The sequence below is a fragment of the Cygnus atratus genome, chromosome 16 (assembly GCF_013377495.2).
Source record: "Cygnus atratus isolate AKBS03 ecotype Queensland, Australia chromosome 16, CAtr_DNAZoo_HiC_assembly, whole genome shotgun sequence".
Lineage (NCBI taxonomy): Eukaryota > Metazoa > Chordata > Aves > Anseriformes > Anatidae > Cygnus > Cygnus atratus.
The window spans coordinates 14,782,361-14,805,346 of record NC_066377.1 but is presented as its reverse complement, the minus strand read 5'-3'; the positions used below and the strand labels follow the sequence as shown (position 1 = coordinate 14,805,346).

Below are 22,986 nucleotides of genomic sequence, written 5' to 3'. Positions count from 1 at the left end.
AAGACTTCTGCACCACATTTATCCTAGGACAACTACTAAAACAAAACAAGAGATCAAAGATTGAGCTACACACAATTAAAGCTAACATAACTAATCAGAACTCAAATTGCACCTTACTCTGTACTGGTTCTCTTTTGTGCATGTGTTAGCCCTATGTATCCTCTTACTATTTATTCTACTTTCTGAGAAAAGCAATTTCAACTCACTTCTACCCAGGAGAGAAGATACAGTTCTGAAGATGTTAACAGCAAGCACATGACATACATTCAGAAGCTGAGATCAGAATTATATTTATGGTGAGATTTACAAAGTACTTCTGAATAGGACCCTTCGCTTTGTTAAGAAGTTGCCGTGGTGGTTTTACCGTGCTAGGCAGCTGAACTCCAGCACAACCGCTCTCTGATTCCCCCTCCTTAGAAGATGAGGGGAAGAAGTAAAGGGAAAAACAGCTCACGGGTTGAGATAAGGATAATTTAATTAAAGGGAAAAATAATTATTAAGGAAATATTATTATTAATTAAACAATTTAACGAAAGGGAAAAAATAGGGAAAGGGAGGGGAAAAGGGAAAAAACAAAACAAAACAAGTAAAGGCTATGTGGAAGTGCAGAGGAAAGAAATTCCTCTCTACTTCCCACAAATGAGCAATGTTTGACCACGTCCTTGAAGCAGGGCCTCAACACACATAGCCGGTGTTCGGGAGGACAGACGTTTTCACAACGAGAGCCCACCCCTCCCCTCTTCTTCCTTTTTCTACCTTTTATTGCTGAGTGTGTATGGAATATCCCTTTGGTTGGTTTAGGTCAGCTGCCCTGGTAATGTTCCTTTCTCACATTTTTTGCCCACCCCCTAGGAGGGTTAGAGAGAGTCCCGATGCGGTGCCAGCACTGCTCAGCAGCAGGCACAACACTGGTGTGATACACTGCTGTTCTAGCTACAAGTGCAGAGCACAGCACTGTATGGGCTCCTGCAGGGAAAGTTAACATCCCAGCCAGACCCAGTACAGTTGCCTGTGCAGAGTCATTATCTGGAGATGTATTAAGCAACAATAATCCTCAGGATAATGGGAGAATGTCAGTGCAACAAACTGAAAAGCTGGTCTGCTAGCTTCAGTACTTGAATAACAGCAACAAATAGAATTATGGACTCGGGTCTAACCATCAGCTGTATAGCCACTCTGACATGAGGCAAGGAGAGTGGTGTGATGGAACAACTTTCTATAACGGGTTGCCCAGGGATGTGATGGAGTCACCACCCCTGGGGGTGTTTAAGGAAAAGGCCGGATGTGGTGCTTAGGGACATGGTTTATTAGGTGACATTGGTGGTAGGGGGGTGGTTGGACCAGATGATCTTGGAGGTCTTTTCCAACATTAGTGATTCTATGAACGTTCCATACTATTGACATTCTTGTTCACCTCCCTATTTTCTACTCAAAACAGTAGGGAATAGAAGATGGTAGCAAAAAATACTGTCATTGCAGTTTTGTATCTAACAGGTCTAATAAAATCATTACTTTTATTGTATTCTTCATAACAACAGTTAGGAATACTCAGACTTCTCTTAGACATTCAACTTCATCCTGCATATTAAATGCATTAATAGACTAAACATTAACGTAGACTTTATTAAATGGATCAAAAATCACATGCATGCAGGTGCTTAGAGCAGAATTATGATCCAAAGGAAATATTTCCAGGGAGCTCACAGAGCTCTGTCATCTGACCAATACTACTCAAGTTCTTTATCTGTAATTAAAGGAAAAAAACTCCTTCCTGTAAACTCCAAAAAAAAAAAAAAGACTATGAAGAAAGGTTATAGTGAGGGCGAAAACATTCCCAGCTTCATGTATGAAAGAACAGGCTCTTAGCTGTCCATTTCTCTTGGTGGTGATGGAAAACTCATTGATGGTTGGTTGGTTCCACAAAAGTATTGCCCAGGAACAGGTGGAAAAAAGGGTAATCAAATGTTATGAATTACTAGGAAAGCAAGAAATAACAAAAGAAAGAAAGTCATCATACTGTTGCCTACATCATGCTTAGCCTGGACCTTAACACTGGGTGCAGTCTGGTACCTCCAGCCACAGCTGAACTGCAAACATTCAGAGAAAACCAGCAAGGAAGCTCAGAAGTTGAATGGCTTCCAGAAAGGACCACCTGAGTAAGCTGTGACTCTTCAGTGGGGTAAAGACCTGAACTGTAGGTTGAAACAAATAAGGTCTGCAACATCTAAGAGGCAGGTTGAGAGCAAGCAGGGACTGCTCACTCTCTCTTCCAACAGAGGAACATAAGCAACAAAAGCTATCACATAAAGCTGGCGGGTACCACACAGCAAGTAAACGAGAGGTGTTTTTTCTTACAGCAGAACATACCTGCTGAACATCTTGCAAAAAGGAGGGTGTTGTAAATTCAAGAAGTTTACATAGATTGGTAGTGAGAAGGGAAAAGTACCTGAAACAGAGCCACTGAGGGCTCTCAATAGACCGTAACATATTCAGGAGATTCTAAGAGCTGCAGACTGCTGCCTGTTGAGAAAGTTATTAGAGGCCTTTTTTCCCCTCATTATTTAATATAACAGAATTGCCAGAAAGCAGATTTGTCTGCCCATCATCTCTCCTCTCACTGTTTTTCCTTGTCCTCCAAAACACCAATATTCCTAACTGTGCCTCCAAAAGGTTTGCAGTAACACAGTCCTTTCTGTTTCTTCCTGTATTCTCCCACTGTATTCCTTTATTTTTAAAATTCAGTTGTGCAAGACTTCTGGGGCATGTGCAATTAGAGAGCTAACCTGACCCTTACCATCACTTGCATTCATGCCTATTACCGAGGATAGACGCAATGCAGTGCTACTTGTCATTAATTTAGGTACGTGCTGTGAAGTTGTAAATACTGGCTGTGGTAAGGTTGCTGTTGTTATGCTAGTTTAAGTACATAAAGCAAGTTCTGCAAGAAGTGATGTATTTTATTAGAATAACTAATATTGGGAAAAAAAAACAGTTGTTATTATGGATATTAAACTGTTACTATTATGGATTGCAACTCAAAGCTATTGTAAGACAATGGTCAGATACACTTGGAAGATAAAGGTCACAATAAGTAGAAAAAGAAAATACTTTACCGTGTACATGGGACTGTTGGAAACTTTTTCCTGGTGCAAAGTGAAAATTTCCAGCTACCTGCAGGGGATAGTCATCTTTCATTAAAAGGTCTGAATCTATATAAATAAAGCAGCTGTACAAGTGCTTGCTTTATTTTTATTTTTAAACTAGATATAGACCATGCAAGCCATTTTTATAGATGACAATACCACCAAGTACTGTCCTAGAAGAGAGATTTCCCCTGTTTCTCACAGGCACAGTCATACTGAAAGCCATAATTACATACTAATGTAGATAATAACTGTTTTACGCAGATTTTAATGGACATAAAAATTGGAAGGAGGAGGAATTAATTCCTTTGGGAGGGAACTGACTGTTGCTCCAAGAGATATGATAAGATACCACAGAAATGGAGTTGAGAAAGTAACTGTGAGGGAGAGTGAAGAGGATGGAAAAACAAAGAAACAACTAAATACAATAAACTATACACCATGAAAATAAGCTGCATGTGAAAAAAAAAGCACTAACCAGTTTGTTAAAACTTCATCCTGGAATTTGTATGAGACACATATATTAGGTGCCAATCCTGACTGGCACTTACAAGCAGTCATACATTTTTCTGGAAGCTCCAAATGTCCCAATCTCACATGATACATTACATCTTTGATGTCTGTCTTTGTCTCTTGCTTATATTAACTGCAAACCTGATGAGGATGGAGCGTATAGCAATGGTACCCAGGAACTTCCCTAGTGACACCCACCTCCGAATCCTAGCTATCTCTAGCATTCCCATTTGAATCCTTCCACCTCATCATATTCTGTGATAAAGGGCCTTGTAACTGTTTAGTACCCAAGATGGTGCCCAAATCACAACGCCTAGCTTTGTGAGCAAAATGTTTGAGTAAACATTCAGACATACAGAATGTGGTCTACAGGAAGACTACACAAAGATGTGGAAAAACAAACAAACAAACAAAAAATAAAACAACAAAAAAAACCACCAGAGACTTTGATATAAAAAACCAGTTTGTGACTGACCTTCAGAATGTGCTTGGGTACATAATCTGCACATCCAAGCCTTTTGGTTTGGATACCCTCCAAATGAGAGGGTGGTTACATAGTTATTTGGTATATCTCATACTTAATTTTCTTACACCAGTTGCAGAAAACACCTCTGAAAATTTTCAGCTTTGACAGTCAACTCTAATTTCTTGCTTCTACTAAAGAAGGTAACATTTTCTAAAGAAGATAAAATTTTACTCTATTCAGCACCTCTGCTGGCAAGTCAATGGTTACTGTAATCTCCAGCATCCGCAGGTGGTCTCTCCTTTAAGACTAGAAGGGTGGGTTTGGAATATCTAACCTTGAAGAAGCTGCCTCTCCTCCAGAAACCTCAGCAGGAAAACTTGCTAGCAAGATGGCAGGAAAAGCTAAGCTTCTCTAGGTCTATGTGCTTCCTACAGCCCACACAATGAAACAGAGAATTATCCCCTTCACACTGCTTTTCCTGACTCTCCTCTTGAACTCCTTTACAGCTGCAAGTACTTTGTTGCACCCCAGGTTTATTATATCACCATACTGTGAACACAAGCTGGAAAAGGAGAGGAACACCCAGGCTCTGCCTTCTCACAGTCATCACCATCATCACCATTTACAGTAAAACTTGTCTCTCACCTTGTTGACCTCCAGGAAACCATACACTTGGCAGCCCTCGTTCTTTTGTTCTTGCATTTTCTGGCTAAACCCTTCTCTCTTGCATTGCTCTATGGTATCTGGGTTCTTGAAGGCCCAGCCTCGCCGCCTGTAGGCTTCTCTGACATCGTCACAAGTATTACAACATCTGCAAAAGCACAAGTACCACTTAATATCTTTATTACTATAAAGAGATGTTTCCGCTCACTACTCAAATACTTGCTGGGCATTTCTTCCCCAAACAAATAAAGCAAACATCAAGTACTGGACCTTGAAAGTTGGCCTAATACTCATGAAGGAGCTCAAGCTTTTTGATTTATTTATATTTATTTATTGATTGATGCAAGGACACAAGCTGTTTTAATATAGCTCTCGGGTCTGAAAAGGCCTCTGCCCATTTAGACAGCCATGTCACTCCTTGGAAACAAATTTCCTACAAAAATGCCATCGGTGTCCTGCAGTTCTGAATAGTTTGGCATTTCCCCGAGTGAACAAAGCATCTGCCTGGTTCTACTCCTCTTTTCTTCTGTTTTTAGGCCAGGACTGTCAAAATTGCATGAAAGGTTAATGGCTAACTTTCTTCAATACTTTTCTACCTCTGGATAACATTTTCGTCACCAAAAAAAAAAAAACACAACACAACACCTCTCAGTATTGGTTCCATGTTTTGCTGGACAGAAGTTGAAGGCTGGAACCGTGAAACCCTCAAGATAGAAACATCTCTTGGGAATGGTGCAACTTGATAGATGGGACAAGCAAGCTATGAGGTAAACAATAATTCTGAGGGGTACTCCAAAACTCATGGACCAAACATGGATCCATTCTTACAGGAATTTGCAGGTAGGAGGAACGAGGAAAACCAAATGACATCTGTTACACCTGTTGTTTGTGTCAGCAGTGAATGTCTAGTCTTTGCTCCCATAAGGATGCAAAGCCTGCAGAAGCAAGAAGGCAGGGACATAACCAGATTTTATTCCAAGGCAACTCATGTAATGGTGAGCAGTTCTGCATCGACCTTGAACACAGACGTAGACAAACTAGACAGCATAACTGCCCATCCTTAAGTGCTATATGTGTAGCTTCAAAAGACAACAAAAGCACAATAGTTCTCTTAATTCGATGAACATGTGCCCAGAAGGATTTAATTGCACAGACATTTTGAAAAGAAACATGCATGCAACATAAAAATATTCTCTCAAGTGCTAAGAAGGTATGGAAAAATCTAAGATTACCGAATGTCCTCGGACTCTGCCCCGTAACAGCTCTCACAACGATCAGCATCCAAAGAATTTGGATCAAACACTTTTTCTTCTTCTTTTCCGAGCTCTAAAACAAAATAGGAGCCCAAATGATAAAGCACATCTAGAAACAGTATCTTGTATTCCCGTCTTTTCTACACACGAATACAATGATTGTGTCCAAAGCTGGACATCTACATCAGCCTTCTGAAATGGTATGCGCAGAACCTGTTCAGTTACAAGACAAGACCCAATAGTAGAGTGGTGTTGGTCCTCTCAAGAACACCTTCCATAGAAAGAACTGGCTATCTGTAAGCTTTGCTGGGGCACTGACCAGTACATTACTTGCATAAAAGCTTTGTCAAAACATTGTTTAAGCAGACGCAGTCAGTAAATTGGGACTGATGCAGGACCTGTTATACAAGCAAAATTTTAAGTAACAGTCAAGGCAATGGTCCATAATGCGTAATCTTATCCCAAGACATGTAGGGAACATGCTTACACAAGGCTCAGAAGGGTCAGACATCTGTGTGCTAAGAAAGGGAGAGCACAGTGTCCTCGCTGATGATGTTTGACTGCTATATGAAAGGCAGGCCAGAAACCACATAAGCAATGGCCTGCAGAGTATCATTCTGTGCCTTTCCACAGTTCATATGCACACATCTATTGGAAGAATTGTGTTAGTGATAAACCAGCCTACGTTTCTTTCTGAAACAAGACCAGAGTGGGAGCCTCCTGACTGGAACATTGATACTTCAAGACAACAACGCTGATAATGCACACACTCCCTTGAAATCTCCGGCAAATTTCTACCTTCTTCGTAACTTAACAGTTCTGTCAGTATCTGTGCCAAGTGTGTGCTGAATGGACGAACACAGTATATCTTGGGCATGAACTCACAGTTTTACATTATGTGTAGAAGGCTGAAGAGGGACTTGTAACAGAGGAGAGAACTGACGATAGCTGAAATTCACCAAAGGGCAGGGGATTCTTACAGAAAACCTGAACGGGACTTTTGTTTTGCCAAGAACCAAAAAAAAATTTAAGTCTGTAAATTTGGGAATTAGGAATAACTAAAGCCAAGGATTTTTTTTGTATAAAATACCACTAAAAAATCTCAAAAATATTGAAAGAGGAAAGGTTCTTACAATTGAGAGCTCGCATTGAATCAGGGTGTTTCACCTCAAATCCTGAAGGATGGGACAGAGAAAATTCCTTGAGTCACAAAAGCCCTCTAAGGCCCATTATCTAGGCACTGCTGCACTATCCTCTAATGAGCTTTGAAAAGATGGCTCCTTGGATAACTGATTCGAGGGAGGGCAATACGATACATAGTCAAACACTGCTGAGGGAAAAAAAACTTAATCAGGACTTGTTTAATAAGAGAGAGAGGTGTAACAGGTAGATGGATGTGAATATTAGGTGTGTATTTCATATTAGTCACAGAAGAGTTTTTAATTACAAGTTAGAAAGTATGAAATATGCATGAAATCAGTCATTAACCTTATTTACTTCTTTAATCAAATACCCCATTGTTGTTAAGATCAAGGAAATAAAAGCTATTATGAAAGTACTTCCTTTCTAAAGCTAACAACATTTAAAGTAGTTGAAAGTGCACTTAAGAATTCAATTTTTAAAGACTGGTAAAGCTTTTAATTTTGTAATTACTCAAAAAAGATAGTGTCAGGAAGAATACAGCTTAGTAACTGTAACACTTTGTCAAAGCTATGATTTTTACTATTTCAACAGAAACACCTGTACAACGCATGGAGTCTTTCAAGATATACCAGTAACGGCTTTTTAAATGTTATCAAGTAGCTGCCCCTTCATTTGTCTCACAGACAAAATTCAGAAGTAATACACGCAGTTCAGACACTGTAAATAAACTAGAGCAAATAAAACTCTGCACGGAGGGTTTCTTGCTCTTAACATACACCTTAACTTGCATGCAGATATGATGTGAAATTGAAAAACTGTCCGCATTACAATGAAGGAATTGATAAGAAAAATCAATGAAGAATTAAATAATTTATTGTCATTCAATTTAAATGAATAAGATGACATCCAAGCACAAAATGCAATCTATCATAGAAATTACTGAGCTTGGTAACTATTAACTATTTTAACATAACTATGATTAGGAAAAGCCTCCAAATACCACTACATAATATTTGGGTATATTTTACTAAATTTAAGATCAATATTGCTATAGTCACAATTTAAATAACTGACAATGTCAATGTTACCTATAGAAACTGGTAATCATAGAGTTTAATGAAGATAGAAGGATTCTTTCTTCTGATCTGACTTGTAACACAGGCAATGAAACTGAACTAGTCCTGTACTTTCTCCAGCTTGCTGCATGCAATGCAGCTGATTTATTTTCAAGTGTCTCTTTCAGGTAAGATGAGTTGCTCCCTACAAGTCTCTCTTCTTCTCCATTGATTATATAAGAAGTCAGCGCAGCCTGTTCATACAGAGTAATCCACATGGAGACTGGCAATACATGTAATACCGGAGGCCTACATGTGTTACAAGAATTAGATACGGAGAAGCCGTTTCTGTCTCCACACATTAAGTTTGTAGTGCCACAACCTCTGAATACAGAAAGGCTGCTGAGTGACCCAATAGTGACAACATTATTGCCGCATGCCCATGACAACTGGAGAAATCCTCACACTTGGTGATTGTCCAGCTCTTGGCTTAGTTTAGCCCTTCAACTTTAAAAACAGCAGTTATATCTGAGTGATACAAATCAAAAAAATGCAGTTTATGCTGATATATAGAACTACACTAACTCACAGAAAAGGTAATAACGATCACATAACCATAAGGGTTGGAAGGGACCTCTGGAGATCATTGGGTCCAACCCCCCTGCTAAAAGCAGGTTAAGCCTAACAAGGTGTGAGTTTAGGCGTAAGGGTCTAGTCAATGGAGCTTTCCTTGGAAAAACGCTCTTCCCTCTAACCAGGTTCCCTCATTTAAATCTAAAGATGTGACCAAACACAAGTTTTGCCAGGACAGCTGTTTTATTCCTAGCAATAAATATCATTAGCTCAGGGGTTTTATTCCTGAAATGCATCCATGATTCCCTGTCGTAATTTCAGAGTGTCTAGACAAAGATTTACCTTTCAAAAGTAGCAAGTATAATAGGAGTTTGTCTGATCTTCCAGCTTAATAGATTTGGGTTCTATAAACTCTTCAAGAGTTTATGGTGTTTAAGCACCCTTCAGCTCTCACTTGTTCCCCTGAAAGTCAAAACGGGCACACAGCAATGGAAAGACTACTAGAGCATCCATGCAAAAAAGACAAAATGGCATATTACCATGTCTCTCCGCCTCTGGAGTCACACGATTGCCAGCTTTATCCAAACGTTGCTTAAACAGATTGTGCTCTACATCCAGCTGCTGTTCTCCTGCTACGTCCATCGCATCAATGCTCAAATCTGAAACCAGCAAGCAAGGAAAGTTGTCTACAAAAGCACGTTTCTCATGGCCTGCAGCAGTCTGAAGAAGCCTTCGACCAGTTAAAATACAGAACCTTTTAGCTGGGGAATAACAATAACTGGAAGAAGACGCATGGTTGGAGCCAACCACTTTATAGAGAATATAATATACTGCGCCAGCATCCTAAATGACCCTTCCAAATACGGGGTTTAATGTACGAGAATGACTGTTTTCAACTGTCACAGAAAACTTTACTCTTAAAGGCAAAATACCAAACCCTTCCTCCTGAAAGCTCACAACCACTTGCACAAACAGCAGTCCAGAAGTTAAGCTCAAAGTCAGTTGAAAGCTGCCTTCCTTCCACAAACAAAAATCACAGAAAAAAGATGTACCTTATCAGGTGTGTTCCAACCAAAACTCTAAAGTTTTTCAACAAAAATGCTACCAAAATTGGAGCCCTAAGCGCACCCTGTATCAGTTTTTTCAGTACTGCTAAGCTCACCGATAAAGTACAACACCATACAGAAATGTAAGTAAGTTTATGCCTCATCTTCATTTATGGTCTAGAGAATAGTACGGCGTGACTGGAAGCACTGGTTTAAGCACTCAGTCAGCCTGGCTGAAATTGCTGCATAACTGCAAGGAGCTACAGATTCCTCCCTGTCCTCGGCATAAGCAGCAGCGCAGCACTCACAAGCACCAGGCACCCTGCGCGTGTCCAGCCCTCAGCAAGTATGAACGTTATCCCCGAATTTCAGAAGTTTGACTCACAAGCACAAGGCATATGCGGAAAAGTAACATCTATGTTGATCTTCAGCTTATCTCCCCTTGATTTGTCAACGTATAATTCAGGATGAACCTAAAGAAAAAAAAAAAGTCTTGTTTTACTTGGTAAAAAAACTGAAAGGCCTCTTTCCCTTGATTTCTCTGCCTCAGGGGCTGATTTTTAGTGCATGGAACTTGAGACAGACCCGAGCTGGTGTCTGCCACACCTCCCACGGTAGCTAAACTTCTGCCACTTGCAATAGCTTTAAAAAGCAGAATAATAATTTGGGGATCTTCAGATGTGTGGTTGGGAGGGGGAAGTTCTACAGGTGCTTACTTTTCTTTGCATCTCATGCTTGCAGGCAGGTAGAGGCAGCAAGAGAAGATTTAGAAAACCTCTGCCGCAGCTTCACAGGGGACGCTGGCCAGCCCCCGCGCTCGGTCGCTCTCAGAGGACATCCCGCTCCCACGGCCAAGGCTGCCGGGTGCTGGGAAACAGCCCAGACCCGGCACACGAAGTCGATGCGTGGGCGACCAGAGGCCACCCGGGCCCCCGGGCCGCCCTCGGGCGCGGCGGCTTTGAGGAGAGGCGGGAGGAGAGGAGGCAGCCCGGGGCCCCGCCGCTACTCACCTCCTTGGTGAGGTAGTACTGCAGCTCCGAGAAGAACAGCAGCACCATGATGAGCCCACTGACAACCGTCACTGCCGGGGAGACGAGAACCGCCGTCAGCCCGCCCGGCTCGGCTCAGCCCGCCCGCCGCCACCCGGCCCGGCTCCCTCCCGCCGCCGGGGGGGGGGGTGCAGCGGAGTCCCGCGGGCTCCCCGCGGCCAGGGCCGGGCCCGCCCGCCCTTATCCCGGCCGCTCACCAAGCGCGCCCCCGCACGTCTTGACCCGAAAGTCTTCCAGGGTCTTGGGGAAGGCATCGAACCTCTTCAGCCGCCACAGCGAGTCCATGGCGCCGCGCGGCCCGGAACCAAAGCCGCCTTCCGGGGCCGGGGCCGGGGCCGGGGCCCCGCCCCGCCTCCCCCGCCAGCTCTCCCGGCTCGGCTGCCCGGCCCCACGGGATCGGCCCCGCGGCGCCTCCCGCACCCCCGGGACTCCTCCTCCCCCGCCCCCAGCCCCAGCCCCGAGGGCTGGGCCTTCGGTATCCTGCACGTCCCGCTCCCCCCGCCCGCCTTTTGAAGGGCATCTAGGCCAGTGACTGAAACGCGAGGGGCGCTCCCCGTAGCAGGCGCAGGTAACTGTCAGCCGTGCGACACAAGGGGAAGCTGCTGGGAAAGATTTGGGTTCGCTCAGATTGCCATCCATCCCCTCCTGCCCCCTGAATAGTGACCGTGTCTTTTAATGGTCTGCTCTCTGCTATTTCGAGAGCAAAGATGTTCCCTCAGACGGTCCGTAGCAGTAACAAAGCTGGAAGCCAGTCAGCGCAGGCACCAGTGCTTTGTGTGCAGGAGGGAACTCCCCCCACCTTCCCTTGCCTTGTGTGCAGGAGGGAACTCCCCCCACCTTCCCTCTCCAAAACTCCATTTTTGTAATAGCTCCATTTCCTTCTCTCTTCCCAGGAAATCATGCAATAGCTTTTCACTTATACATGTAAGCTATTACAATCTTTTCCTAAGCCACATTATTTACCTACCGCTTTTTTTTTTTCCTCTACAGAAATAAGGTAGTCTTGGACAATTTATTAAACAAACAAAGTAATTGCTGTCGTTATGAGATGCTTCCAACTGCAAACAGAACAAGTGTACCTCTACTTCCTACACCAGCTCTGGAAATGGTACAAGACATGACCTCTGTGAGGGTCCAGCTGCTCCTATACAACAAAGGAAGAAACTATTAACAAAATATCTCTATTCTTCTGCTGCCCACAGAACACTGCTCATCACTACCTTAAGTACAGAAAGAAATTGATTCATCCAAATATTGAACTTGACTTCTAAGAACCTAATGAGAAAAAAAAAATCAGGAAATGCAGAGTTCTAGAAACATAAGTTTATTGAAAAAATAAAACCATACAAAAAAGTCTTTGTAAACAGTACAGAAGCTGACAGGAATAACCTAACTTGGAGAGCCATGTGGAGACTGATGAGGCATGCTGTGATGGAGCACTTCGGAAGAAGAGATTTTGCCTATGTATGCCCCTGACCTTATCCATGCAAGCCAGCACCAATTTTGTCCCACCACTGATCTGGCTGGGGACCTTGCAGTGAATGCTGTGCTCTGAACTTTTCTCTTACCTCAGAACTCATGCTTTGAGCTAATCATCCTGCCATGGTTCACCTGCTACAGCAGGCCACTGACTCACCTCCTGCTGAGGCCTCTGGTTGTACACTGGTCCTGTTACCTCAGGCCATCCGTTGTGGTGGATCTGACTGTTGAATGCAATGGCTGTCTCTCAGGATACTCACAGTCCAGAGACATCAGTGCCAAGGTATGGTTCAGAGACCGATCCAGCTTCTGGGTCTCTGCCTCCAGAACAGCAGCTTTGGGCTCCCTGACCACAGCTGCCAAGGAGCAAGACAGCTCTTGGTGAAGGTCTGACAGCTCCTGGCTGGTCTTTGCACAACACTCAATATAGTCCTGCTTGTATTTTCGTTCTTGTGCCAACTGCTGCTGCAGAAGAGTAACCTGAAAGAGGCAAAAGGCTGAGCTCAGAGAAGCCCAGGCTGTTAGGACCATCCTTGGCTCCACAGTACCAGCCGTCAGGGAAGAAGCATCCTTCAGCCCTGACCAACAATTTGTCATTGTTGAATGGGAAGTAACAGGTTCCAAATTCACCCTGAACTGAGCTTAGATGATCAACAATTCCAGTTTCTTTCTGTCACACCATACATCACACCAGTACAAAACTGGTATCTTTCATTCTTTCACGCTTACTAAAGAAAAAAGATTCCTGCAGGATTTAGTAACCCAATTCTTTTTTTGAAAGAAATTTGCACTACTAACACCTTTGGTTCCCCATGCTTCTTCCTCAGCAGGACTACTGGTTACACGATTGTCACAAGAAAGACCAGTTATTAAGAGGCAAGGTACTGAATAACAGTTCTGTTATGATGTAGCTTAAAAACTTGACTGCTAACAACACATGAAAAGGGATGAAACACTCCTTTTTCCTAACTTCAGAGCTAGGGAGCCACACTACTGAAGAGAGGGACAGATCTGACATTATATCCGAAATAACAAGGACACCTTTGTGAAACTGGGATGTAAAACCTGAAAAACCTTCCCGCACTTTGGTAGGTAATGTAGGTACAACTGGGAAAAGTGGCCATCTGCTGCTTAGAGCATCTCCCAGAAAGAGGAAGATCAAGTTACAGTCTCCCATAACCAAGCAGTGCCCTCATTAGCAAGCTAAGGACTATCCTTTGACCAGAGCACCTTTATTTTCCTGCTGAATGGAAACAGGTCCACAGTACAGGGAGACATGAGTCACAAGGGGAAAGTGGTTCCATTTGTTATCTCTAGCAAGAGAACTTCAGACAATGAAGCTTCCTGGTGATAACTTGTGGGCTTCAGCAGTGTGTTTAGCTCACTTTCCAGAGCTAAGCATTATGTACTTTAGCCACAGTAGTATTATATACATTTTGCCCTTATCACCTGTGAAGATTCACATCCTCAGGGAGACCAGGGCGTACCTGACCCAAAAAAGTACAGAGAAGATAAGTCTGGCAACCTGCTAGTACTGCCAATATCACTATCAAATGATGCAATAGTAATTGGAATGTACAATCTTACACTGATAAAACAAATATCCTTATAGTGCTCAGGTCTCTGACTCAGTCCAATATTGGGACTGTGATTAGCACAGAATAAGAGTATGAGACTAATAATTGCCTGAGAGCTATAAGCTCAGCCACTGCCTTCTGTCCCTGGAATTCTGATAAGATGCAAGCTCCACTTTTAACTGAATAAAGGCAAAATAGAAACCGTTGACGGGATGGGTAAGGCTCAAACAAAACATCCTTAGAATACTCTCTGGCTGCAGGCAAGTTTCAATTTTCTGAATTTTTTCCAATCCCTCACCCACCATGCCTGACATGGAAAGTCAGAGACTAGACTTAGATGAATGGTGTTGTTTGACCATGACCAACAGATGCAGCTATCTGGTTATTTCTATTGCCTGGTGTACTCACTTCCTGACAGCTGGAACCCAGCCAAACAAAACTTGTGCTGTAACATCATGTAAAGTTGTGCTCATCAGTGCAGCTACAGCAGCTTTTGATGACAACTTTCCTACTCCTCACCTGATTCTGTAACTCAGCGAATTGACTGGAGAGAGCATGAGCCTCCTCCTGTGAAAAAAAAGAAAAAAATTTCTTGTTAGTTTCCAGTCTGGGCAGGGTAACTGTCTATATTAGACTTACATTAGGTCTATATAGGGAGGACACTGTTGCCACTGGGATTTGCCATATAGTTTCTCTGTATGGCCAGACCCTTCTCCCACCAAGTAAGATTCTGTTCACACCTGTCTAGAAGCAGGCATCTTGTCTTCATCAGACTCTGACAGAGAAAACTTGCATGCACCTGGCAGTGACTGACCACTATAACCTCTCTTCAGTCTCCTTCGTTCACGTTCCACCTGCATGTTGGATAGGAGAAAGAGTCATAGAAACCAGCCTGGACATCATTGTGAGGAGATTTCTACTCAGAGAAATCTCTACTTGCACCAGAGAAAGCTGGAGGCAAAAAGCACTCAATGTAGACTATGGAAGAGAAAAAGCAAGAGGAGGCTTCTGACACAAGAGTGTCAAACGTGCATGTATGGTAACACCAGGGCATGAAGAGTAGGACCTAAGTGAATGTTCATCTGTGAAAGTAGTGCGTGGCCAGAAGAGAAGGAAAACACAGAAGTGTATGTCCACAGAGGAAAGTGGGAGAGGTAGTAAAAAAGCAGAGGACTCCAAAGGGCTGTATATGGAAATGTGTTGTGTTCCAGAAGACCACGAGGCATTGTAGAGGCAGTGAAAGCCTGTTTTACCTGCTCAAGAGTCCTCCTGAGCTCAGCATTGAGTTGCTTCAGCTCAGTCTTTTCACGTTCCAGCCTTGCAATTGCTTGCTGCAGACTCTCCAGCCGCTGCCACAGGAATCTCTTCTCTGAGACCCATGATAGCTGCTCCCCTTCTGCAATAGCCTGCTGGGTATACACAGAGGAGATTATATGGCACCAGCTCACGTAAAGGTTAGAAGGACCAGATCAACAAGTCAGAGAGGGTGACAAGTTTCAGGAATGGACAGTGCTAAGTCCCATCTTTCCCTCCTAGTCCATGGGCCAAAACAGCACTTTATTTTCTTAGTGGCTCTACATAGGGACCATCACGTACTCCTGTGACTTGTAACCAAATAACTTGCTTGTCCACACATAAACATAATGTGTGCGGTAAGAAACAGCAGGTATCTGAAAACATACCCTAAAAACTGTCAGTGTAGCTACTGCTCAGCCATCTTATAAAAAAAAAAAATCTAAAGTTTAGCACATTAGTTTCGTCAACTGTGCTTTTTCCTCTTCATGCCAAATCCTAACCACACCATGTTGCCTAAACCTACCTAGGCAGGATACTAGACAGGAGAAACAATTACTAATCCCCAACTTTTGGGCTTGATTTAAGAGTAAGCTCTATAGCTCTTTCAGTAGTTCTGGGCGTGACAGAAAAAACTGTAGCAGGTGAGTGGTCCCTGGCCTGTGCTACACAGACAGACAAGCCTCTTGGCTGAAAACATAGCTTCTTTGGCCAAGCAGGTAAATATTTATGGGAAACATAATTAGAATCCTTTATAGATGTTTTAGTTGTCTCATGGTCGCTCATACTGCCTACCTGAAGATGAAACCGGTCCTCGTCCCTGTCTAAAACCATACTTTGCAAGATGGCTATTTCTTCCCTCAAAGTCCCATTGGCCATTTCACTCTTAGTAAGGGCAAGAGTCAGTGCTTGTGCTTTCTCTTTCCATTCGATTTCTCCACTTTCAGTCTGCTTCAAAATAGCAATCATACGCTTCAATTCTTCTCCTTTTACTTTTCTCTCATCTTCCAGTTGCTGGGCTAGCTCCTTCTGCCTTTTCAAGAAGTGGTCTCTCTCCCGGAGAACTTTCTTCTTCTCTGCTTCCTCTTCTTCCCATTTTTGGAGTTTCTGGATTTGTTTCTTTAGGGTCTCCCCTTCATCCTTCCATCGCAAAGCTGACGTTAATTGTTTCAGGAGTTCACTCTGCCTCCTAAGCTCTTGTTCTCTCCCTGTCAGAGTCTTCTCTAAATACCTGACTCTGTCTCTCTGGCACTTGATCTCTTCATCCTTCTTTATCAGCATCTGCTGAATGTGCTGGACATCTTCCTGAAGACCTCTCATTTCCTCATCTTCTAACTTTTTTTGCTCACCTTGAGCCTTAGTCTCCCATTGTTTCTCACGCAAGGCTTCTTCCAGGAGCTTCTCTTGCTCTCTGTGATGTCTAATCTCTTCTTTCTTCTCAGTTAGCATAAGCTGGAGATTCTGCAAGGTCTTCAGTTCTTCTTCTTGTAGTTGAAGTTTTTGCATAAGAGTTTTGTTGTCTTCATCTCTCTTCCTCAACACTTCCTCAAGTAGATTTACTTGATTCTGGCAAGATGTTAGTGCTACTTTCATGCTTTCTTCACGAAGCTGGAAGACATTAATCTGCTCTGACTGCTTAAGGATCTCCAAATTTTTCTTTTTCATTGTTTGGCTCATTTTGTTTAGATCCTGCTGTAGACTCTTGGCCTGTTTGCCTTCTAACTCCTTCTGCTCTCGAAGTTCCTGGACATGCTCTTGCAGAGACACTCTCTCTTGATCTCTAGCTGCTAGAGAAGATTCAGCATATTCTAGTTTTTGCAGTATAGCTGTACTCTGCATCACTGCCTCTTCATTTTGCTGTTGAAGCTTAGAGATAGTCTCCTCCAGTACCTCTATCTTTCTTTCCCTTTCTTTCAGAGTCACTTTTGTTTCTCGAAGACTTGCTTGATCAGCTTCAAGCATTTCCTCCTTTTCTTTGCACACCTCACATTGTTTTCTAAGTGATATAATTTCTTGCTCATGTTCCTTTAGAGCCACTTTAAGATGTTGCAGAATTTCCTTCTGCTGCTCAAAGTCTTTTTCTTGTTTTTGGAAAGTCTCAATCAGTTCCTTCTGAGATTCAATCATGAAATCCTTCTCTCTCAATATTGCCTTAGTGTATTCTAAGTCTTTATATAAGACATTAATTTGTTCTTCTGTTTTTTCCTCATGTTTCCTTGTTTGTTGCTTTTGGATGTCTAGGAGTTTGTCCTTTTCTTTTAAAGTTTCTAATGTCTGCTCCAGTTGATCATGGACAGTCTTCAACTTCATTTCCATGACTTCTTCAGCTTCCTGAATTTGTTTTTGCTGTGACTCAAGCTCCTGATCTTTTTTAGATAAAGAAAGGGTCATCTTTTCTATTTTACCATGAAGCTCTTGCAAGTACTCCTCTTGACGTTCCTTGTACTGCTGGAAGAGTCTCAACTGATCCCTCTGAGTGTCAGACTCACTCTCTCTGTCTCTAAGAACTGCCCCAAGGCGTTCAAGACTTGTGTGCAAAGATTTCACCTGTTCTCTCTCCATCTCCAGTTCTTTGATGTGCTGAGTCAGAGACATAAGCTCTAAATTTTTCTCCTGCAAGTTTCCTTTCATATGATCAAGATCCACTAGCAGACTTCTCACTTGTGATGTACCATGTTGTTCTAGAATCATTATTTTCCCTTCCTGGAATTTGATCTCCTGGTCTCTGTCTTCCAGGTCTTTGCTCATCCTGCTCACAGCAGTCCTCTGCGTTTCTCGCTGCTTCTCCAGCTCCCTGATCAGTTCTTGCTGGGATTTGATCTCCTGGTCTCTGTCTTCCAGGTCTTTGCTCATCCTGCTCACAGCAGTCCTCTGCATTTCTCGCTGCTTCTCCAGCTCCCTGATCAGTTCTTGCTGGGATTTGATCTCCTGGTCTCTGTCTTCCAGGTCTTTGCTCATCCTGCTCACAGCAGTCCTCTGCGTTTCTCGCTGCTTCTCCAGCTCCCTGATCAGTTCTTGCTGGGATTTGATCTCCTGGTCTCTGTCTTCCAGGTCTTTGCTCATCCTGCTCACAGCAGTCCTCTGCATTTCTCGCTGCTTCTCCAGCTCCCTGATCAGTTCTTGCTGGGATTTGATCTCCTGGTCTCTGTCTTCCAGGTCTTTGCTCATCCTGCTCACAGCAGTCCTCTGCGTTTCTTGCTGCTTCTCCAGCTCCCTGATCAGTTCTTGCTGGGATCTGATCTCCTGTTTTCTCTCCTCCAGGTCTTTGCTCATGTTGCTTACAGCAGTCCTCTGCATTTCGCGTTGCTTCTCCAGCTCCTGTATCAGTTCTTGCTGGGATCTGATCTCCTGGTCTCTGTCTTCCAGGTCTTTGGTCATCTTACTCACAGCAGTCCTCTGCACTTCTTGTTGCTTCTCCAGCTCACGTATCATTTCTTGCTGGGTTCTGATCTCCTGGTCTCTGTCTTCCAGGTCTTTGCTCATCTTGCTTGCAGCAATCATCTGTTTTTCTTGCTGCTTCTCTAGCTCCTTTATTTGTTCTTGCTGGGATTCTGTCTTCTCTTTTTTCTCTTTAATGTCCTTAATAATCTGATCTAGAGTCGTTTTATGCATTTCTTCCTGGTTTTCCAGTATTCTCATCTGTTCCTGGTATAACTTCATTTCTCCCTCTCTCTTTGATAGGATGGCATTCGTTTGAGTAAGATTCTCCTTCAAAGCTTTTACATCTCCTGCTTCTTTCTGTAGCATCTGGATTTTCTCCCACTGAGTTTGCACTTCTTCATTTTTTATTTTTAAGATAGACAATGTAGTTTGAAGTTCTTGTTCAAGGGAGTGATTCATTTCTGCTGCTGCATTTGCTCGTGTTTCAGAGGCTGTGACTGATTCCTGAAGAAGTTTTATCTCCCACATTAGTTTTTCTTCAACTGCTTGCAGTCTGTCCCGTTCATGCTGCAATACAGCAAGAAAAGGATTCAATAATTCCATTTATATATGTTTGGTTTTCATACTAGATTTGAACTCCCATTTTGGTGGCAGTCAAGGGCTGCAGTTTGTGCAGTAGAAAATTCTACCCGTTCAGTTAGCTTTCTTGTTTGAATTATATTTTCCATTTTCACTCAAAAAATGTTGAGAACTGTACTGTATTTAGCAAATTCTGTCTGTAACTGTGTTTTTTGTTTGTTTGTTTTTGAGTCATTGTAAATGGAGAAGTACGAAAATATTGGTCATATAAGAGCAGCTGCACTGGCCCAAATGTCTAGGCTACTATGCTGTATTTAATGCTGACTGTAAGTGCATACCCAGGGAAAAAAGCCTAAGATTAGGATAGGCTTAGATGATACTTCCCCCACAAACTCCAGCACTGTTTCAGCTTGCGAGGAATTTAACAGATTCCTCCTGACCCTATATAGACCCACTGTGTTGACAACACCTTTGGGCAAGAAGTTCAACAGATCTCCTCTGCTCTAAGAAAAATTATTTCCTGTCATTTGCAGTGTGGTTCTCACTAGCTGCAACATATGGCTTCTGTTCTGTGGGAAAAAAAAGTGACTGCCCTCCTCTTTCCTTGCTTCCCAGGGTATTGTAGAGCTTTCCTGTTTTACCCTTCAGGTTGAATCTTTTCCAGATTACTCAGCTAGTCCCATCTTCCTTGATGCCCTTTCAAGAACCTCTTCTAGCTCTAATATGTCCTTTTTGGGAGGAGGTGCCAGAACCACACCCAGGATTTAAAGTCCAGATTAAGCATAAATTAGTGGCACAATGATGTTCTATTAGGAAGAGAAGAGAGAACAATTCCAACATTTTTTTTTCTCACCCCCAGGGGAACCTCTACTGTGTAGCATCTTCATGGTACTGGAACCCCACTGTCTTTTCTTGAAGGAGTAACGATCGGATCACAGGTTGTCATTTTGTGTTTGAAATCAAGATTGGTTTCAAACAATTAAACCTTTCAATCCCTTTTCAACCCTCGCAGACACATATATATTTATCTGAATCAGCTGTTTTGTTTCTCGAATTTCTCTATTTTTCCCCCACAGTCAGCACTCAGCTGTGCAATGACGAATAGTTTTATTATTAACAGACTTTCTCTTCTCATCCCTTTTTACAGTTCTAGATATTTATGAACCTAAATATGTATTTGGACACTATCAAATAATTGCCCAAACTATGTAAATAAGTTTGAACAATGTAAATAAGTTTGAAAGTTACTTTGACTAAAGTTTCAAGTGCAAAAACATTCAGAACTGTGGAAAATAAACACCCTGAATTATAAGTAAGTTTTATGTGACTCCAGCATCTTTTCTTCCTTATTCAGAAGAATGCTATTGGAAAAATTAAAAAATAATCACTGGTGAAAATACTATTTTTTTGCTTTCATAGTGGTCTGTGTTCTCTCTACGGATTTTGTGATGTCAGTTCTCTCCCCCTTCTGGACTGTATTCTCTCATTCAAAGTATTGACTGCTAATTCAGCTACAGGGACTGGCAGGAAAGAAAAAGCCTGGGAAACGGGATAATGAATGGAGGGAAAGTAAAACATGAGAGACTTATTCAGCACGTGCGTAATTTGTATCTTTTCAGATTTGGACTAAACCTGTACAGCATCAACCAAAACCAACTCTCTACTGAAAAAGTTGTTCCTTAGAATTATTAATAGAAGACCAAAAAATTATGCAAGAAATTGCCCTTTATGGCATCTGCTAGCCTTACCAGCACATCCTTTCTTTGCTTCTCAGTGCTCTCAAGTTTCATTTCCAAAGATGCCACCTCTTGATGTAGAGTCATAGCTTCCTTTTTTAGAGCAGCAGCCTCTGCCTGCAAGGCAGCTTGTAGAGAGTTCTTCTTGTCTTCTGCCATCTGCCTCTCTGCAGCAGTAAAGGTCAAGGAGAAGGTGAAAAGCAAAGCAAAACCAAACTGATTTGTATCCTAGGGAGAAAACAACATTTTCCTATCTGTCTATGTTTTACAGTAGATGAGAGATTTAGCGTCCTAAAGAAAAAAGGTTGGGGGTGGGTGAGGGGGGAACAAGAAGCAAAAGTAAGGACTGACTATGACACAGTTAATTGACCAGGAAGGCATAAGAGGCTTTAGAAAATAGAACAGACACCAACATTGTGCTTTAAGATACACTTTAAGGTATTTGTCCAAAAGGATACTAGGGAAATACATTGTGCATTGACAGAGAAAAAAGAAAAGAAATATTCCGTGATACTAGGATAACAGCAGAGCAAGAACAATTGAGCATCACACCAGTAGTGACACCCGAAGCACACAGGATTAGACAGGAACTAAAACAAGCTAAAAGATAGAACTATAGGAATAGTTCCTGTCTAGCAGTTTAGTCTAAACAGGAAAAGAACTGACCAGTGGGACCAGCAGAATCCACCCAGTGGCAAAATTTAAAGTACGTAAGCTGTTACCATGTATGATAAGAAAATCAAACACTACAAATCTTCCAGAAATAGGGATGATCTAAGGCTGGAAAACTCTGCTGTAAGGAGTCTGAAAAATGATCAGCTATTCCATCTCACAGAAGTTACACAAAGAAATACTGAATAGTTAAAGGTATTACATGAGCAGGTGGCAGTATGCGAGGGAGACAACGAGCACGAGCAATGCCCACACTACCTGTTCCTGTAGTCTGAGACAAGGAAAACAAGACAAGGAGATGGAAAAGCAATTCTGATTTGGAGAGTGGGAAAATAACAGCAGAGAGAGGAGCAGAGATGCCTGTCCAGCTCTTATACAGAGAGAACAGTAGCCCTGGAGGGCTCTGTGAAGGCCTGGAGATTAGAGGAAGAGGTAATCAGTAGCATATGAAAAACAGTTTGTAGATAAATCCAAAGTGAACATGTTACCAAAGACATTAGTAAGAAGTAGCTAGGGGAGCAAGAAACTGTGTTCGCTCAGATACTAGGATGCAAAAGCATTAGATAACAGAAAACTAGGAAAAACAGCAGAAGAAAGGATGCATTGGCAATTACAATAACACAGTAGCTTAACACTGAACTGATGCTCTGTGAAATGGCAATTTAAGAGGAAAAGGAAGTCTGCAAAGATAAGGTTTTTAGCAGGTTGGGAATTTTAAACAGTGTATGGAGAAGGATGCTGTAAGGTATCAAGTCACACCTACTTTATAGTGATATATTACCTGAAAGGGATCACCTCTGAACAAATATCACCAGTCATAGCACTATATGCAGTGCCAGCCACTGGATCTTTTGTTATGAAAAGCATTCACTGGTAGTTCTATGGGCAAATCTCATGCTTGATTGCTTTTTCCCTCCTCCCATCTCCTGGCACTGCACTTTTCCTGTGTGAGACCAGAAATCCCTGCTCATGAGACAGGATTGGCTCAGTGGGTTGGAAAGGCAACGCTGTACCTTCCTGGCATCGAGTCAACTGCTTCTGTAGTTCTTGATTGCATGCACTGAAGTGGTCCCTCTCAGCTTGCCTCTTGCTCAGCTCCAGCTCAAGGTCCTGTATTTTCTTCCTGGCATCATTCTGGAGGAGGCAAGAAGAGCAATATGAGTTCACAGAGCCACTGGTGGAAGAAGACAAGGAGGTACAAAAGCTAAAGGCAGAAGTAACCAAGGTAGGAGGGGGCAGTTGGACATTAATGGTAAATGTAATCATGACCATCCGTTTCCCCCGTGGCAGCAAGCAAACCTGGCCTACAATTTACACCAGTTCTGGCACTGGCACTCTGCTTCTCAGCTCAGTTCAGCAGAAGGA

General features: G+C 42.6%; 2 protein-coding genes across 3 annotated transcripts in view; both read right to left on the bottom strand.

Moving 5' to 3' along the window:
* The window catches only part of ERGIC3 (ERGIC and golgi 3), a 29,501-nt gene extending 18,250 nt beyond the window's left edge, over positions 1-11,251 (bottom strand). Inside the window, exons 1-7 of one of the 2 annotated variants that reach the window (XM_035548277.2) lie at positions 11,102-11,251; positions 10,866-10,936; positions 10,241-10,328; positions 9,349-9,468; positions 6,018-6,111; positions 4,768-4,933; positions 3,114-3,171 (exon numbers count right to left, since the gene is read on the bottom strand). In XM_035548277.2, the coding sequence (XP_035404170.1) occupies positions 3,114-3,171; positions 4,768-4,933; positions 6,018-6,111; positions 9,349-9,468; positions 10,241-10,328; positions 10,866-10,936; positions 11,102-11,189 (685 nt within the window). In that variant the 5' untranslated portion in view covers positions 11,190-11,251. The remainder of the gene's footprint in view (positions 1-3,113; positions 3,172-4,767; positions 4,934-6,017; positions 6,112-9,348; positions 9,469-10,240; positions 10,329-10,865; positions 10,937-11,101) is intronic. The other variant, XM_050713954.1, reaches the window with a different exon arrangement.
* Positions 11,252-12,214: 963 nt separating this feature from the next.
* The window catches only part of CEP250 (centrosomal protein 250), a 34,661-nt gene continuing 23,889 nt past the window's right edge, over positions 12,215-22,986 (bottom strand). Inside the window, exons 25-31 of the mRNA XM_035548278.2 lie at positions 22,635-22,755; positions 20,962-21,116; positions 16,049-19,201; positions 15,214-15,369; positions 14,701-14,814; positions 14,480-14,527; positions 12,215-12,863 (exon numbers count right to left, since the gene is read on the bottom strand). Of these exons, the coding sequence (XP_035404171.1) occupies positions 12,576-12,863; positions 14,480-14,527; positions 14,701-14,814; positions 15,214-15,369; positions 16,049-19,201; positions 20,962-21,116; positions 22,635-22,755 (4,035 nt within the window). The 3' untranslated portion in view covers positions 12,215-12,575. The remainder of the gene's footprint in view (positions 12,864-14,479; positions 14,528-14,700; positions 14,815-15,213; positions 15,370-16,048; positions 19,202-20,961; positions 21,117-22,634; positions 22,756-22,986) is intronic.